At 52.1% G+C, this 17,189-nt stretch overlaps 3 protein-coding genes across 4 annotated transcripts; 1 reads left to right on the top strand and 2 right to left on the bottom strand.

Moving 5' to 3' along the window:
• Window positions 1-3,400: 3,400 nt before the first annotated feature.
• Window positions 3,401-6,532, bottom strand: LOC122393938 (uncharacterized protein K02A2.6-like). Of its 2 annotated transcripts, none has more exons than XM_043390420.1 (2): window positions 4,287-6,532; window positions 3,401-4,053 (listed from the first exon to the last, which is right to left on the bottom strand). In XM_043390420.1, exons 1-2 carry the CDS (start codon window positions 6,332-6,334, stop codon window positions 3,996-3,998), a joined length of 2,106 nt encoding a protein of 701 aa, XP_043246355.1. In that variant the 5' UTR covers window positions 6,335-6,532; the 3' UTR covers window positions 3,401-3,995. The 2 variants fall into 2 exon arrangements, with proteins under 2 accessions (XP_043246355.1, XP_043246354.1); XM_043390419.1 differs by having other exon boundaries at window positions 4,309-6,530.
• A 12-nt stretch (window positions 6,533-6,544) lies between these two features.
• Window positions 6,545-8,093, bottom strand: LOC122393939. The gene is made up of 2 exons (XM_043390421.1): window positions 7,004-8,093; window positions 6,545-6,758 (listed from the first exon to the last, which is right to left on the bottom strand). Exons 1-2 carry the CDS (start codon window positions 7,931-7,933, stop codon window positions 6,672-6,674), a joined length of 1,017 nt encoding a protein of 338 aa, XP_043246356.1. The 5' UTR covers window positions 7,934-8,093; the 3' UTR covers window positions 6,545-6,671.
• A 250-nt stretch (window positions 8,094-8,343) lies between these two features.
• On the top strand, window positions 8,344-16,921 carry LOC122393937 (cyclin-dependent kinase 2-interacting protein-like). The gene is made up of 2 exons (XM_043390415.1): window positions 8,344-8,863; window positions 16,446-16,921. Exons 1-2 carry the CDS (start codon window positions 8,344-8,346, stop codon window positions 16,919-16,921), a joined length of 996 nt encoding a protein of 331 aa, XP_043246350.1.
• The last annotated feature ends 268 nt before the right edge of the window (window positions 16,922-17,189 follow it).

The following is a 17,189-nucleotide window of genomic DNA, read 5'->3' as shown; positions in this document are numbered from 1 at the left end:
AAGGCACTCGTCACTAAACCAGCCTGAGATTATTCGCCATGTAGCTGCTGCGTTTCCCTACTTGCTGAATCATGTTTGCAACTTTCCATTTCCAGACACTTTTTACGGCAAATAAATTGTTGGGTTATTTGGAAGGTGAATGACAATTTTATTTCTATAAGTCAATGCATTTGTATTTCCGATTGCCCTAAAACTTTTTTTTTAATCGTTTGCGGTAGGTTTTTATTGTTCGCAATAAAGTTGCGCACCTGTGAATCCTTCACTTAATGCGTTCCCGGCTTCCCGGCGCCAGTTGCGCTGTGCCGTGCCGCGTTCGGTCGGGGGTGCGCGCGTCTGTGAAGTGCGAGTGTTTATCACTGGGCAAACCTGTATCGTTTCCATTTGTGCAGTGTCTAGTTATGAAGAATTGCTTGCCGATATATGACCTGCAGTGATCGACGTTCTGATTCAATAACTTGCCATAAGCCATTATTCTCAACCAAATCGCGCAGAGACGTTTGCAAAGTTGTCGAGGGGGGGGGGGGAACAAGAGCGATTTTAAATGAATTGCTCTCCATGCAGTGCAATAGGATTTAGGTTTAATTTTTCGAAAGTTGTGGAGCCGCCCCCGGTGTCCGGCCTGGCCAACTCTCTCAAGAACCGACAGCTAACGGAACACTGAAGTTTCACTACGACGATTTCCGCCAAAGTTATGAAGAAAAGGCAAGTGCAAGAAGTACAAAACTTCTCTTGGTAATCAAAACTTAGGTTTGGCAAATTCCAAACCCTAAGTCACTACAACTGTGGATATAAATAAGCTGGTTATTGACGGCCAAGCTCTGGCCAATCTGAAGTTCAGACCTATCATCAAGTTCATGAGGCAGCTGCGGTTGGGCGGCTCACGGGCTCCACTGCATAGGCTCAGACAGGTACTCTACAAAATGTCTTCTGTGTTCTTAGGTTCAGATCTATCGATAGGTATGTGCATGCTTCTGATTCGATTGATAACTGTAAACGGGCGCTGGAAGTGAAAGGTTCGCTTGATATACGAAAGGTGCATTGCAAGAAAGCACGTTATTTCAGAAATACACTTTCATTTTATCTTGAGCGTTTTTGGAATGGGCCGGATGAATTCGTCATCAAACTGGTAAGGGATTTCGTTTGAAGACCACCGATATTCAATAATATGATGGTCTTCAAACGAATTCGCTGGCAAATTCGATGACTGGATTGGGCGGCGTAGGATCTGCTGGTCATCTGACTATGGGTTGATTAGGGCCTAGTTGGGCCCCTAGTTTTGACCTAGTTTGAGCTTCATTCGTTAAGTAGGAACAAGACGATGCTTCTTTTGAACATCGTCACTAAACAAGCCGCCCTCGTTTTGACATTGTTTTTCGTTATTATTGTTACTAGGTACTTTGTTATCATACACAGCATTAACGAGGACCTGCTTCCAAAACAAGGCAGAAACGCTCCAGCTATTTTTGGGACGTGGTAAAAACTAACCGACACCTGGTAACTGTCATCTGATGAACACAAAACAAGCCAGGGGCTCGCAGCGTGTGTCAAAAGTAGGATGCAAAACTAGTCTGTACCCCCGACATTTAGCGTTGAGAATCATTTGACGAGGGGCTAGTCAATATTTTTACAGTGTAGTTTGACCTCAAAGATCATCAAAGGTCACTAATGCAACACAAAAAGAAAATATCAAAAATGATTGCACGCTGACCAGAATGATGCCAGCAACAGGAGCAAAACATCCCGGCGCTTTTCACCAAATGTTACAATATCGACATTGTAATGATCGCTAGTAAAGCATTAAACCGTAACCACGTGATGGAGCACATCGATCTGGATGAAAAGGGAGCGTTCAATGACCCCTCTACCCGACTCTCGAAACAAAAAGTTTGCCTTCGTTGCGATTTACTATCAGCGTAAAATAAGCATATTTCTAGGTAAATACGCAAATTTCAATCTCAATTCGCGACCCCTAAACCACCTTTGATTTCAATATTTTTGGCACCATTTGAATCAGGAGCCGCGAAATAATGGGAAAAACCACCCCCACCCACAAATTTCCAAAATCGGGAAAAATGGGTACCCCTACTGCGCGTGCTAACATACGTTTTCATATGTGCCATTTTCTTTAAAACTTATGAATGGCCCACTCTAATTTTTTCACAGGTTGTTAAGAATATGGTAGGCAATAAAATATATGAAAATGAGCCAAATCGAAGGTGGCGTGTTTTTTGCTACTTCAATTTTTGTGCTTAAGAACAGAGTTAAGCAAATTTCAAGGTCATATATTTAAGTCGATGCAATTCTAAACAAATGCTTAAGAAATTACCTAAACAGTAAGGTTTATTTCATTCAAATCAAACAAGTACAACCAAAGTTATGGTCGTTCAAAAATATAAAGATGCAACATTTTGTAAAAATTTGATGCCCTATATTTAGAAGACCTGTGGTCAGAATGTGCAAAAAACATCAATGTAATGTCCGGGGCGACACAGGAACTCGCTCACAAATTTATAATGAAATCGCTGATGGTAAGGTGCAAAACAGCCGATTTTTGTTCGATTTGACGTGGAATGCCCCAATTGCGCACCACACAGGTGACCGCCGTCAGTGTGGTGACTGGTGCGCAGCACACCGTCCCACGGAAGATCGTCTTTGGGCCGTGGTGCAGATTTTCTCTAAGCAGAGTCAACAGTGCAGTGGCAGAAGTTGAACATTCAGCTGCTAGGCTCCTTTTCGGGTCAGGAATGCCGTCGAGTTGGCCATCAGGTGGTGTTGCAGAATCATCAGGTACTCTTGATCAGGTACATCAGGTACAGAACCTCTTGACTCATCAGGTAACGCTGTGACTTGTCTGCCAGGCACAGAGGGCGGACATGTCAGAACATACTTCAAATACATTTTTACAAATCATTTTTTAACCAAAAGCTCTGCAAATTAGGAAGCCTGGAATAGGTTATTGCTTAGCATAATAAAAACTACCCAAATACCCAAATCAGGTAAGGTTTGGTTGTTGATTTATTTAAGGGTAGGTTTTTACACTTCAGGCTAAAATGAGAATTATCTTAACATCATTATCCTTGATGTATCATTGTTGATGCTTTTTGTCTTGCACAACTGGCAATCAGTATTCAGTGACACAGCATTGGAATTTGTGGTTCAGAAACCTAGCATTATTTCACACCTAGCAATTTAGGGCAGTGCTCATTCTTTTTGAAAGCAAGTGAATTTTTTTTTTAATATCTATATTACTATTTGTGGTGACGTAGTTTCTGTCTATTACGAAGGTCGCGACATGGTGCTACGTAGCGCGGGTTACAGGTCACACCGTTGCACCTACCGCGCTGAAGTTTGCGCAACTCATAGAACAAGGATGGACAACGTGCCTGTAGAGTCTTCATGCAGCGTACTTCTGTATTCAGCGGCGATGGCGACAGTGTCACAGTCACAGCCCGACTCCCCGTCCGGCCGAGCCCACCCCAGCGTCTGGCACGGTCGGTCACGTGACCGGCCGGTCACGTGACCGGTCGCGGCCAATCGGGCCGCGCCCTCGACGGGTCAGCTAGGGTTACATGCACCACATCACCTCCCTTCCAAAAAAAACACGCTTATAACCTCACTGTACACCTCACGGAACGCGACAAAACCAGACACTCTGGAAAAAGTCAGGAGAATTCCGCACACGACCGGATCTCCGAGGCGACGGCGCCGATGTTTGCGCACCCGGAACGTCCGGTCCGCCACTAGTCTCCGACGGCCCCCGGCGCGCACCGGCGGGCGCCGCCCGCTCAGGGGAACGCACCACAGTTTTTGGATTCGACGACTGCGACTGCGAACCCGTGGCAGCACTCGGGACTGGCGGCGGCCGCAGCTCCTCAACCGGCGGCCCAGCAGTCGAACGACGCGTGGCCATGTCTTTCTCGGCGGCGGCCAGCGCGGCGCCTTGAGAGACGGTCCCAGCAGTCGGTCGAGGGACGCCGCCACGGGAGATCTCGACATCAGTGGGCAGCGTCGTTACAGCCGGTGTGGTAGTGCATGCCGCACCAGCCGGTTGACCTGCCGAAGGAACAGAGCTCAGAAGCTGGTCCGCATGTCTGCGCCACGTCCTGCCGTCATCAAGGCGAACAACGAAGGACACTGGTCCGTCAGCACCAACGATTGTACCAGGTAGCCAAACGCTTCCAGAGCCATAGTTCCGTGCGAGCACGCGGTCGGTTACAGAGAAGAGTCTATGCCTCGCCGAACGATCATGATGGCTCTTCTGAGCGAACTGAGCCTCGGCCACTGACCTGTTCAAATCGGGATACATACGATCGAGTCGTGTCTTCAGCTTGCGTCCCAGCATCAGCTCGGCAGGCGTTACAGTCGTTGTAGAGTGAGGCGTCGTTCTCTGCCGCAGGAGCCACTTGGACAACGCCAGCTCCCAGCCGTCTCCTGCGTCTCTCTGCAACACGAGTTTCACTTCCTTAACCACGCGCTCGGCCAACCCATTGCCCTGGCTATGTCGGGGCTCGATCGTGCGGTGGCAGACCCGGTTGCCGGCCAAGAAGCGCTGAAACTCATCAGACGTAAAGGTGGTAGCATTGTCGGAGACTAACATATCTGGCAGTCCCCACCTTGCAAACACACGGCGGAGACAAGCGATAACGGGAGCAGAGGCGGTGGACGGCAGAACCTCCGCCTCCACCCACTTGGAATGGGCGTCGACCATGCAGAACACATACTTGCCGCGTACCGGTTCGGCGAAGTCGCAGTGGATCCGGGACCACGGTCTAGATGGCCAGGCCCATGGATGCAGCTCGGCGTGCGGCGGCTTGGGTCGACTCTGCTGGCAAGGCGAACAGTTTTGCACAACCCGCTCGATCTGCGCGTCGATACCAGGCCACCATACAATCGATCTGGCTAGCGACTTCATACGCCGCATCCCGGGGTGACTCACGTGGAGTTCACGCAGAACAGTCTCCCTACTTGACTGGGGTACCACCACCCTGTGACCCCACAGAAGCACTCCCGCTGTCTGAGTAAGCTCGTCCCTCCTTCTGATAAACGGTTTGAAGTCATCTGGTGCCTCGGACGGCCAGTCTGCGAACTGCACCCACCTCAGGACTTTGGACAGCACCGGATCTCGACTGGTCTGCAGCGCGATCGCCTTGGAATCCAGCCAGTCTGCACCTGCGAGGAGAACCAGCTCTTCAGCATCATGAGGCACATCATCAACCAGCAGCACCAGCTCTTCCATCTGTGCGCCGACTTCTGTGGGAACAGGTAAGCGACTCAGTGCATCTGCGTTACCCATCTGGCCTGTAGGGCGGAACCGTATGGTGTAGTTGTAACACGACAGTTTAAGCGCCCACCTGCGAATCCGCGCGGCAGTCATCTCTGGCAGTCCTTCATGTTCACCGAACATTTTCACTAAGGGCTTGTGGTCAGTAACCAGAGCGAACGGTCGAGGTACGCCACACAAATAATTGTGGAACTTTGTGACTCTAAAGATTATGGCCAGTCCTTCGCGCTCTATCTGGGCGTATCTAGACTCAGATAGTGACAGCCGTCGAGATGCGAAAGCGATGGGCATCTCTCTCCCTGCGTCATCGATCTGAGACAGCACAGCGCCCACACCAACGCTAGAAGCGTCACAAGTCAAAACGAGCTGCTTGGTGTTGTCATAGTGGACAAGCAGCGTATTTGCTGCCAACTTTTCTTTGACCTTGTTGAAGCTGTCTCTCTCCTTTGAGCCCCAGCGCCACACAGCATTCTTCCCTAGGAGGTCATAGAGGGGTGCCGAACTAGAAGCTCTGTCAGGAACAAATCGCGAGTAATAAGATATGAGACCCAGGAAGGTCTTCAGCTCCGATACTGTCTTGGGCTCGGGGACAGCCAAGATAGCCTTTACCTTGGAGGCGTTCGTGCGGACTCCGCTTGCGCTGATGAGGTGTCCCAGGTAGTCGACCTGACTCTGGAAGAGCAGACACTTCTCCTCCCTGACACGGAGACCGGCGTCTTGAAGACGTTGACAAACGACGTCGAGCAGCTTCCAGTGCTGCTCCCGGGTCTCACTGCTGAGCAGAACATCATCGAGGAAGACGACGACTCCAGGGATGCCCGCCAACAGCTTCTCCATCTCGCGCTGGAAGACGCCACTGGCCACGTTCACGCCGAACGGTATCCTGGAATATCTGAGAAGCCCACGAGACGTGTTGATGGTGAGTATCTCGCGTGACTCTTCATGGACGACCAACTGATTGTATGCCTGCGCTAGGTCGAGTTTGGAAAATATATTTTTCCCACTCAAGGAAGACAGCATGTCCTCCGTCTTGGGCAGAGGGTAACGGTCCATGCGCACAGCAGTGTTAGCGGTTAGCTTGAAATTTGCGCAGACTCTGATCTTGCCATCAGGCCGAATCACAGGTACAATAGGGGCTGCCCAGCGACTGTCTTTCACTGGTACTAAAACCCCACTAGCGATATCAGCATCTAACTGCTCCTCTACCTTTGCCTTGTATGCATACGGAATCGAACGGGCCTTGCAGAACTTGGGCCTCACAGATTGGTCAATATCAAGGTGAACACGCACCCCCTTAAGCTCACCCAACCGTGGAAGGAACAGATCGGGGTACTTGCGTTTGATCATGTCCGTGGCCGGCTGTGACGTTGGAGAGCGTAGAGCGTGTACTTCAGACCAGTTGATCCTCATCAGGTGCAGCCAGTTGCGGCCCATAAGGCTCGGACCAGAGCCCTTGACCACGATCACGGGAAGATCCCTGTGCACAGAACCGTTGTACGATACATCAGTGGTGAACTGACCCAACACAGGAATGACATCACCTGAGTACGCCTTCAAGGTAGTAGAGCACGGTGTCAACTTGGGTCGACTGTTCAACCTGAGGGAAGTATGCTCGTCAATGATGGTGACCCCCGCGCCCGTATCCAACTCCATATCCACCCGCTGACCATGCATCTCGACGGGACACCAGATGGGCGGCACACTCACCCCAGTGCGTCTTACCATGTAGACGGGGTCAGAGCTGGAGAGATTATCCAGCTGCAGCGTTTCCGGTGACGCGGCAGGATCATCTTCAGCCAGTCGGTTGGTGCGCTCGTCTCTGCCTCGCGTACAGCAGCGCGACAGATGACCGATGGCACCGCAGGAATGGCACCGGTAGTCCTTGAAGCGGCACGTACCGCCGTGTCTGGAACCGCACCGCCAGCACGGCCGGCCGCCGTCCCGCGGCGCCGCAGCACGCTGTCCGCCGCTGCCCCGCGGCGCTGCGGCGCGCTGCCCGCTGTCTGGGCCGAAGGCGCGCCGCCCGCCATTGGGCGGTGCCCGTCCGCCAGAGCTCGCGCCGGCACGGCCCGACCCGAACGGCGGCGGGCCCTCGGGCGGTCCGCGGGTGACCCTGAAAGCAGCAGCTCCGTCCGTGTGGATCAGCTGCGACTCACGTCTGACCGTCTCAGACGCCCTGGCATGCTGCAAAGCGATATCCAACGTCAGGTTATCCTTGCACAACAGCTCATTCTGGCACTTGTTGTCGCTCATCCCACACACGACTTGATCACGTAAAGCAGTCTGCAAGTACGGGCCGAAATTACAATTGACCGCGATCTTCTTGAGCTCAGCAACAAAATCCATGACACTCTCCCCTGGTGCCTGAGTACGTTTGAAAAACTTGTAACGTTCAGCGATCTCGATGTTTGACGGTTTGTAATGTGCACTCAAAAGATCTACGAGCTCATCATATGTACAGTCTTCTACGGTTCTTGGGATGATCAAATCCTTCAGTTTACTGTACGCTACAGTACCAATGCACGTTAAAAACACAGACTTCTTTTTATCTCCCAATATCTTATTGCTGACACAAAAATGGTCAAACAGTTCCCGGTAAGTGTCAAACCGGTCGATCGATGGATCGAATGTACTTATCGAACCGATGACCATGTTGCTGAGTTCAGTCCTCTCCCGTTTCCTTGCTTCGTGACTTCGTGCTGAAAGATCCTCGTCGCCAGTGTAGAGTCTTCATGCAGCGTACTTCTGTATTCAGCGGCGATGGCGACAGTGTCACAGTCACAGCCCGACTCCCCGTCCGGCCGAGCCCACCCCAGCGTCTGGCACGGTCGGTCACGTGACCGGCCGGTCACGTGACCGGTCGCGGCCAATCGGGCCGCGCCCTCGACGGGTCAGCTAGGGTTACATGCACCACATCAGTTGTGTCGCGAATCAATCGCAAATCGCAAATCAATGTGTCGTTGAATTGTCAGCTGGATCGCGAGGGGGAGGGACGCGTGTCTCGAGCCGCGGCGGCCGCAGACACTTGAACAGGGCCCTGGTCTACATTCAGCATCGCAGCCATGAGCCTCTCCTCGGACGCCCTGTACCGCCTGCAGCGGGCACGCTTCAGCTGGGCCAGCGCGGCGGCCGGCTGGGCTGAGCAGCGCGCCGTCGGCTCGTCCGCAGTATCCCGAGTGTGCTCGACTCGCGGCGCCGCCCTGGAGCGCGTCGAGCGCCCGTGGGAGACGGAGGGAGCTCCCGATGACGACGGTTACCCCACGTCTCTAGCCGAGCCGTGCCGTCGGCTGGCGGCCGCCGCCGACAGCCTGCACGAGCAGCTGGAGCGGCTACAGGCCGCCACTGACACCCTGACCGCCCTCGGGCGACTGGAGGAGGCGAGGGCCGGTCGGGGCGACTCCACCGCCGGCGCCGCCCCCGCCGTCACCACCTGGGACGCGTCCCGCTGTGCGGCGGCCGCCTCCCGTCTTCTACCGCTCTACACCAAGGAAACGGAGGTGAAACGAACTGTCGCCTCGTGGCTGGCGCACGCCGACTCTGCGGCCGCGCTGACGGCGCTGCGGGCCGCCTGGATGCACCACAGTGCCTTTGATGGGTCTCAGCTCGATCGGATCGATAGCGAGCGCGTGGCGCGTGCCCAAAAAGTGCAAATTCGCGTCATAGACTTTACATCATTAATCGGCTGGCAAAAACGGGCGAAAACAGCCAAATTTGCCCGACACGGGTCCGGTCCCGGTGCAATATCTCGGTAACCGTGGGCCCGACCGGTACGGAGAAAACAGCATCGTGTAGAGAATCGAACGGGCTATCGAATGGTGTGCGGTGCAGGGGTTGGCACGCGCCACGTGCACCGGGGAGGACACTTTCTTTTGAAAAATGGACGTTTTGGACGGATTTGGGATTTTATTTTATTTTCACGTGACCGTCAGACTGAGAGATTTAAAACAATGCCTAATGGCAAGGGAAATGTACCGCCTCTCATGGAAAAATTGTGAAAAGCCAATTGATCAAAAACAATGCGGAAAAAATCGCTGGAGAAAATGGTATTTGTCCATAATATGCCACTAAATAATAACACGGGATTTGCTGCTTAACCTGATACGTTAGACAATTGAAAATGCTATGATTAGAAAGAGCATTCAATTCTCTCCAAGATCCAACCATCACGTTTGCATGATAAGCAACGGTATTCTTAAAGGGACTATCCCACCTTCTAAAATGTTGTTAAAACCAGTTAAATTGTGCCCGACTTTATAGACTGGAGGACCAGGAACACGGTTCTGGCATTTATTTTTCATTAAACATCTTAGGCTTCCCATATTCCAAGCACAAACTTTCAAATATGTGACGTCACAGCCCAAAATTACCTCCTTCCCCAGGCCACATTACTGTCATAAAGCTGATTCTTTTTACTCTGTAGGCACCACAACAAAGTTCAGACCAAGTTTTAAGCGATTTTTCAACGAACAAACTCATTTAAATCAGAATGACTAAACGAGGTGACGTCACACTAACGGTCGCTCCATGTTGAAGATAGGGCCTTGTACAAGGCCCATTTTCAAATGAAGGGAACGAATTTCTTCAACACCAAGAGGCCGCGGGGTTGCAACCTAGATAGATAGTGGTTTCTGAACCTCGCCGCAAACTTGGCTATCTCAACTCAAACCCCATGTTAAAGGTGGGATAGTCCCTTTAAAAATATAAATGTTTCAAACCTCTGCAAATCCATTTTTAGCGAAAATTATCTACGCCTTTCATTTGTCATTAAACTACGCACCTGAATTATAAAACACATTTGACAGGTTCACTGAACTATTGACAGGTTCTGAAGTAGAAGGCATGCTTATCAGACACGGGCACCTCGATGTGATGGATATTTTTTTTTCCAAACCAAAACGTTTAGCCATCAAAAAGCAATCGACCGAAATGGATAGATAACCCAACCGACACAAGAACAACCAAACACCCGCCGATCGTAAATGCCCCCTTTTCGCGTTGCGGAGCACGCGGGCCACCCTAGTAATTTTCTAGGTAATTCATTTCCTACTGAATATGGTTTGGAGCAGGGCCTATTTTAACATGTTAACTGGGGTGGCAAAACCCACCCCAGTGGTGCGGTTTTCCACCCCAGTCGTCTTACTTTGCCACCCCAGTGAAAAACAGCCCGAAAGTCCGCCCACATATATTGGCTGCCGACAATCACGGATGCGACACATTCTTGGGGCGCAACTCAGCTTGACAGGGGGAAAAGGGCTCACTGAGGCGCCACCACCACCAATGGGGGTGCCCTCTCACTACTGGGGGTGCCCTGCCGCAAGCGCAACTGTGGCGCCCTACTTCGATTGGGACACACTACCGGCAATGGGGCGCCCTACCAGCACTTGGGCGCCTACCACGACTGAAGTGTCCTATCAACATTGGGGCGCCCAGACACGATTGGGGCGCCAACCACCTTTGGGCGCCCTATCAGAAATGGGACGCCGTACCACTACTGCGGCGTCGTAACACTACTGTGACGTTCCGCTGGTGCTGGGGCGCCCTAAGTTTCTGGTGCACCCTACCGCCACGAGGCGCCCTACCACCACTGGGGCGCCCACCACTACTTGGGCGCCCTACCACTACTCCGGCGCCCTGCTACAACCGGGGCGCCCTACCATCACTGGGCGCCCTGACACAGCTGGGGCGCCCTATCACAACGGGTGCACCTTACCACAACTGAGGTGCCGTACCACTACTGGGGCGCATTTACTCTAGCAGTAAGTCAAGTAACTAACTCGCCCTTACTGCCACTACTGGGGCGCTATGCCACAACTGAGACGCCTTACAACCAGTGGATCGCCCACCGCTGTTTGGGCTCAATGCCGCTACTGGGGCTTCATTACACTACTGAGGGGTGCCCCGTCACGCCTGGGGCGCCCTACCGAGACTGGAGCGCCCTGTCACTACTGGGGCGCCCCTCAGGGACGCCATACCGCTACTGGATTGTCCTACTATTCAGGCGCCTTACCACAACTGAGAAGATATCTCGGTTGAGGTATCAATGGCGCATCGATGACAAATAGCAATATACAAATTACAACACTGGTCAGTGGTCACCAATGCATCTTTCTTGGCATTACAGAGCCATAAGCTCTTCAAAATCTGGAGAGCGTCTCGAGGCAGTGGCGTGGCGAGATATTGGCCGCAAAATTGAATTGTGATGTGGCTTTGAGACTGGCCGCGTGATCAACAGCGAAATTTCAAACGCACGTGCACGCATTGCTTCTGACGATGGTATTTCCAAGATAAAAATCTGGCGGGCGGCGGTTTGATCCTCGCCCGTATTGGTGTTTTTCCAGCCGCGGACGTATAGGGGAAGGGGGGGGGGGGGGCCGTTAGACCCCCCACCTTGCCGTTTTGCCCCTGATTGAGCTAGAGCTTCGCGGAAAAAACGAGCGTGTTGCCCGTGACGAGAGAAAGCCGATGATATCCAATTTTAAGGTCCTAGGTCATCGGTTGACCTTCCAGGTCAGATCAATGATCCAAAAGTCGAGAAAATCGGGAACTGTTAGAACGTCGTAAAGGGTGGCTCCTATGGGTTTTTTCGGGGTGCTGATGACGAATATCATGTTAGTTATGATCATAGATGATTCTTCATGCATTTAGGCCAGGTCGGGTCAGGTCAGGTCAGGTCAACCGGTAAGGGTTTTGCCGGGTATTCGTAGTAAGTGGCAACCGCCTCTGACAGCTTCGTAACATGTAGTGAAGGCACCAAAACTACATCGTTAATGTTCAAATGATTGCTAAATTCGAATTCAGCTCCAAAAACTAGCCTAGAAACAAGTAAAACTCCAAAAAGTGAACTGAGGACATCAAAGATCAATGACCTGACCTGACCTACCAGTGACCTTGACACCCACCCTAATGCTGGCATGGGAGCAACATCATATCACATGCTTGAACGCTTGAAACCACGAAAAGACTGCAAACGCGCGCCTAATGCGAGCCGACACGCCGAATCGCGATTCCGACCAAACATGGTCTTGAAAAGTAGGTCACTGGTCAAAGGTCATTAGGGTCAGGGTCATAAAATTTTCAGGGTAGGTGTAAAATTGATTATCGTGAGGGTACCAAAAGTTTCGTCGCGATCGGTCGCTTTTTACGCGAGTTATTCGCGAAAAACCGAGAGGGGTCCGTTTGACCCCCCTCCCCTATCCTGGCGACCGGTTAAGTGACCTCGAGTGACGCCGCTGCCTTGGGATGGGAAGGTGTTTTGTTTATCATGGACGGATCGGGGGGGGGGGATTTTAGGGCCATCGGCATAAGCAGTAAAAGTTCTCTGACGAAAGGGGGTTGCACCATGCACAGCCGACTTTTGGCTGAATTCTTTCCATGCAGCGCCCGAAAGGGCTATGTTAGAAAAAAAAAACTATGCCAATAAACGCCTCCAGACACTTTCCCGAAACATTAGCCCTTACGTACTACCGTCACAAATAAAAGATTCTGAGACTCGATTGTGTCGCCCCCCCCCCATCGAAATGCTGCGCACATCAGCATTTCGGTGGGGGGGGGGGGGGCACACAAGAGACAGGGGCGCCACCACTGCCTGGCCACCCCAGTCAAATTGTCTTAAAATAGGCCCTGGTTTGGAGACCATTGTTACTAATTTTGGTATTGTTAAGGTAGCTGTAGCATGAGTGGGCATATGCTGTGGAGACTGGAGTGGTTAGTAGGGTGTCTCGAAAAATAAAGTTGACATGCCTATAGTCCAAAACATTTGCAATCGAGTCTGCTGGTTTCGAAAATCGCAATTAACCTTCGCCCCAGTGGGGGGGGGGGGGATATGTTACCACCCTGTCGCGTTTTTTTTGCGTGTGAACAAAAAACCGCGGCGGCGCGCCGCTTGGGGTAGCTTTTGGTACATCAATGTTGGACAATGTGTGAAATTTTTGACCCCAGGTCATGTCAGTTCAGGTCACCAGGTCAAGTTAACTGAACAAGCCTAAAAAAAGTTTACAATCATGTCCAGCCTGCAGTGTTTGTCAGAAAGGTTTTAAACTTGGTGGATTGCATGCTGTTATTGGCGCCTACAATTTGTATATCTCGGATTTTTTATATCCGTGACCTAAGGTCAGGTCAGTGGCGTGACCTTTCCATTACAAGTCAATGGAGAAAAATGATAATGCCTCTAGATCCGTGTGTACGCATCGGAACAGTCCAAATATTTCAGAATCACAATGATTTAGTCCACTCGTGATGACCAAGGTGTCATTTTTGCTGATAGCCTCTAGACAGGTCATCCGAGGTCACTTGAGGCTACAAACAGTTTTTTGCCAATAACTCGCGATTGGAAAGAGATAGAACGCTGGGGATGGTCTAATTGTGTTTGCCTTGTTGAGACGCATCGACTGATATGCAACATGACCTTTTTCGGTAAGGTCATGACCTTGACCTGAGGTCAAATTTTCAAGTTGACCTTTCAAGGTCAGCTTATAGTTCATTCGACGCGTCTCGGCGAGGGGAACACGATTCCGGCAATAGAAATGTCGTGGCTTTTTGTAGTCGAAAGTTATTGTCGAAAAACACTTTTCGTAAAAACAGCTATTTTTGGAGTTTTTGCCCTCTGGAGGCTAAACCGTTGACCTGAGGTCAATATTGATAATGACCTTTTCAAAAGAAGAGTTCAAAAGCTATCGATTGCTCTTCCATGCGTTCTTCTAGCTACCATAGTTCCTGCGATAGCGGCATGTTTTCTGAAAATATAATGACAATTGGCAAATTTTGACCTTTGATGACCTCTGGTGACCCCAATATTGCTCTAAGGTGAAAAATGACCGAAATACTTTCAAACGTACGCCTTGAGAGCTATCGACTGCTTTTTACCGCTTCTTTCTAGCCCTCTTAGTTTTTTAGTTAGAGGTGGGTGGTAACATATGCCCCCCCCCCCCCACTAGGGCGAAGTTGGTTGAGACCGCCACTGGGGCGCGGGTTAAAAAATTATGAGCCATTGTCTTCAACAAGCGCAGTCGCGATTTCCAAAAGCTTGCACCTACTTTTCGGGCGTTGCAGTCTCCATTGGTTTTGCTTGGTGTTGGTGGCAGTAATAATACGGTCGTTTTCACGAAAGTCTCAGGCAGAGTTCGTGGGTGAAGAGTTTAAGGGTAGTTTCAGGTCGGTAGTTATTTGACTTTATTTAGTGTAGACGTTGTCGATACACTTTTTAAAGTCACGCCTGTAATGCGACCTTCGCTTCAGCGCAGCTAAACAAACTCTGGACAAACCACGTCCGGCACCAGCCCATAATCTCAGTCGGAACTCGGACCAGACATGCTAGCGCCACAGACGCCTAGTCGTCACTCGAGCCCCTCAAGCCCAACCGCGGCAGCAGCACAGTGATAACTTTCGTCTGCTCTAACCATAACCATAGTACCCAAGCCACAATTGTGAGCCGTCTCGTGTCCAGAGCCTACTTGCCACTTGGCGAGGACGAGAACGACGCCCGCTGCCGCCTGGAGACTTGGTGAGTTTAACCTCGAGGGGCTGCGCCCGCCAGTGTTGATTGAACTCTCGTGATGGTGTCGACTGTCGATGTATGCATTGGTGGTAAAGTTCCTCATTCATTCTCAGGCCATGGCAAAGCCCGGTCCAAGTACCCGTAACCAGACCGTGGTCCCGGTCCTGAATGTCCACCCAGCAGACCTTCCTCCAGCTCCAATGGTCTCTTACACTGGCGGATCTGCAGGGAGGGGGCATTTAGGGCTATGCCCCCTCAAAGGCCTAAAGTGGCCTGTTTGCCCCCCGCCCCCAACGATAATGAAACATAGTTCAATCAGTGCGTGGCCCAGGAGCCGAGTTAAACAGGGGGTGTTTTACCACCTCCCGGCCCGCAAAGGTTGCGCCAAGCACCGACCCGGAGCGGGTTAACTGGTCGACAAAAGCAATGTGAAGTGTTTACAAACCTGACCAATGGCGGCACGTAGGTACCGGGTGCCATGAATCCCGCCGACGACTGTTCAAGAGGTCTTCAGGCTGCGGAGCTCACCACCGACTGTCGCTGGTTTCGCGGCCCTGAGTTCCTTCTCGAGTCAGAAGAACACTGGCCGGCCTCTCTTCGTGTGCGGCCACCCGACGAAGACGATCCTGAAGTGAAAACGGTGGCGGCTGTGACCGCGCTGTCCACGCCCGTTCTGCAGCCAGACCCCGCACGCTACTCGTCGTGGACGCGTTACAAACGAGTAGTAGGGTGGGCGATGCGCTTTGTCTACAACTTCGCTGCTGCTCACAGGGAGCACTGCTCAGAGTGGTCCCGCTGTCAGCTGCTGAGCTGATTGCTGCTGAGACTCAAATCTTGCTGAAGGTGCAGAGGGAAAGCTTTCCTGATGAGTTGGCCGCCCTCACTCGCAGTCGTCCACTGCCACAACAAAGCTCGCTCCTTCAACTGACTCCTACCGTCGATACAGAAGGGATTCTCCGAGTTGGTGGAAGACTGAAGAGAAGCCAGCTGCCTGTGGCTTCAAGACATCCAATCATCCTTCCGAGGAAGCATGATGTCACCCGACTGATAGTCGTCGCCCAGCACTGTAAGGTTCTCCATGCAGGGACTGAGCATACGCTCAACGAGCTCCGACGGCGCTACTGGATCCCAAGGCACGATCTACCGTTAAGTCGCTGCTTCATTCTTGCTCCGTCTGCAAGAAGCGGCGGGCTCGTCCGCAGGCTCCACTCATGGCTGATCTGCCAGAGGCCCGTTTCGACAGCCGACACGCTTTCAGCTCTGTGGGTCTGGATTTTTGTGGACCCACTTATGTCCGGGTGCGCGGGCACACCGAGAAGCGGTACATCTTACTGGTAACGTGCCTGGCCACCCGAGCGGCTCATCTTGAGCTGACGCCGTCACTCGATACGGACAGCTTTCTCCTCGCTCTACGGCGCTTCATGGCCCGCCGTGGTCGGCCTTCCCGGATCTTCTCAGACAACTGGAGTAGCTTCAAGAAAGGCGAGCGAGAGCTGCGTGAATCGCTAAAAAAATGGAATGCACAACAAATGTGCGATGCGATGTCCCAAGACGACATCGAGTGGCGCTTCAACCCTCCTGATGGGCCACACATGGGCGGCTGCTGGGAGCGCTTGGTGGCCTCCGTGAAGCGGGCTGTTCGCGTGGTTATTGGTCGCGGGTGCGTCTCAGACGAAGTGCTGGCTACGGTCATCGCCGAAGTAGAGTTTATGCTGAATAGCAGACCACTCACCTACGTCAGCACCGATATCGGCGACCCTTTAGCACTGACTCCGAACCATCTCCTCCTCGGCCGCGACGACCCCTGTCTGCCTCCCAGCCTGTTCTCTGATGAGAGTTCCAACCTCAGACGGCGCTGGAAGCAAGCGCAGCAGATAGCTGAACACTTCTGGAGGAGGTGGTCAAAGGAGTACCTTCCCACACTGATGAGACGTGAGAAGTGGATCCGAGACACGCCCCCGTTCGCAGTCGGAGATGTGGTCCTCATCGCTGAGGACTACGCTCCTCGGGGGCGCTGGCCGATCGCCCGTGTCAGCCAGCTGTTTCCGGGACCTGACGGCCGCGTGCGCTCGGTTGAGCTGAAGACAGGATCCGGGACCTGTGTGCGCCCCGTGGTCAAGCTCTGCCGTCTCGAAGAAGCATGCTGAGCTTAGCAAGGATGTCCTGCGCACGGCGCTGTGCAGCGCGGGCGAAGGAGGGGAAACGTTTCGTCTCGCCCGAGGGGGCAGGATGTCGCCGCCATAAACGGCTCCAGCCGAACGGATGCACGAGCCATTCTCGTGAATTTGTGATGATCTACATTTATTCATGAAAAGAATACATTCTGGGTCTCGATGCAAGGACAATCATTTTCTTTCGTATTTCGTACTTTTATGTCTTATTTAATTTCATTTTTCGCGAATATCGTTAATCGCA

The sequence above is a fragment of the Amphibalanus amphitrite genome, unplaced genomic scaffold (genome assembly GCF_019059575.1).
Source record: "Amphibalanus amphitrite isolate SeventyFive unplaced genomic scaffold, NRLGWU_Aamphi_draft 000564F_arrow, whole genome shotgun sequence".
In the NCBI taxonomy this organism is placed as follows: Eukaryota; Metazoa; Arthropoda; class Thecostraca; order Balanomorpha; family Balanidae; genus Amphibalanus; species Amphibalanus amphitrite.
The sequence above is the reverse complement of the archived record's forward strand: the minus strand, read 5'-3'. Positions and strand labels throughout refer to the sequence as shown.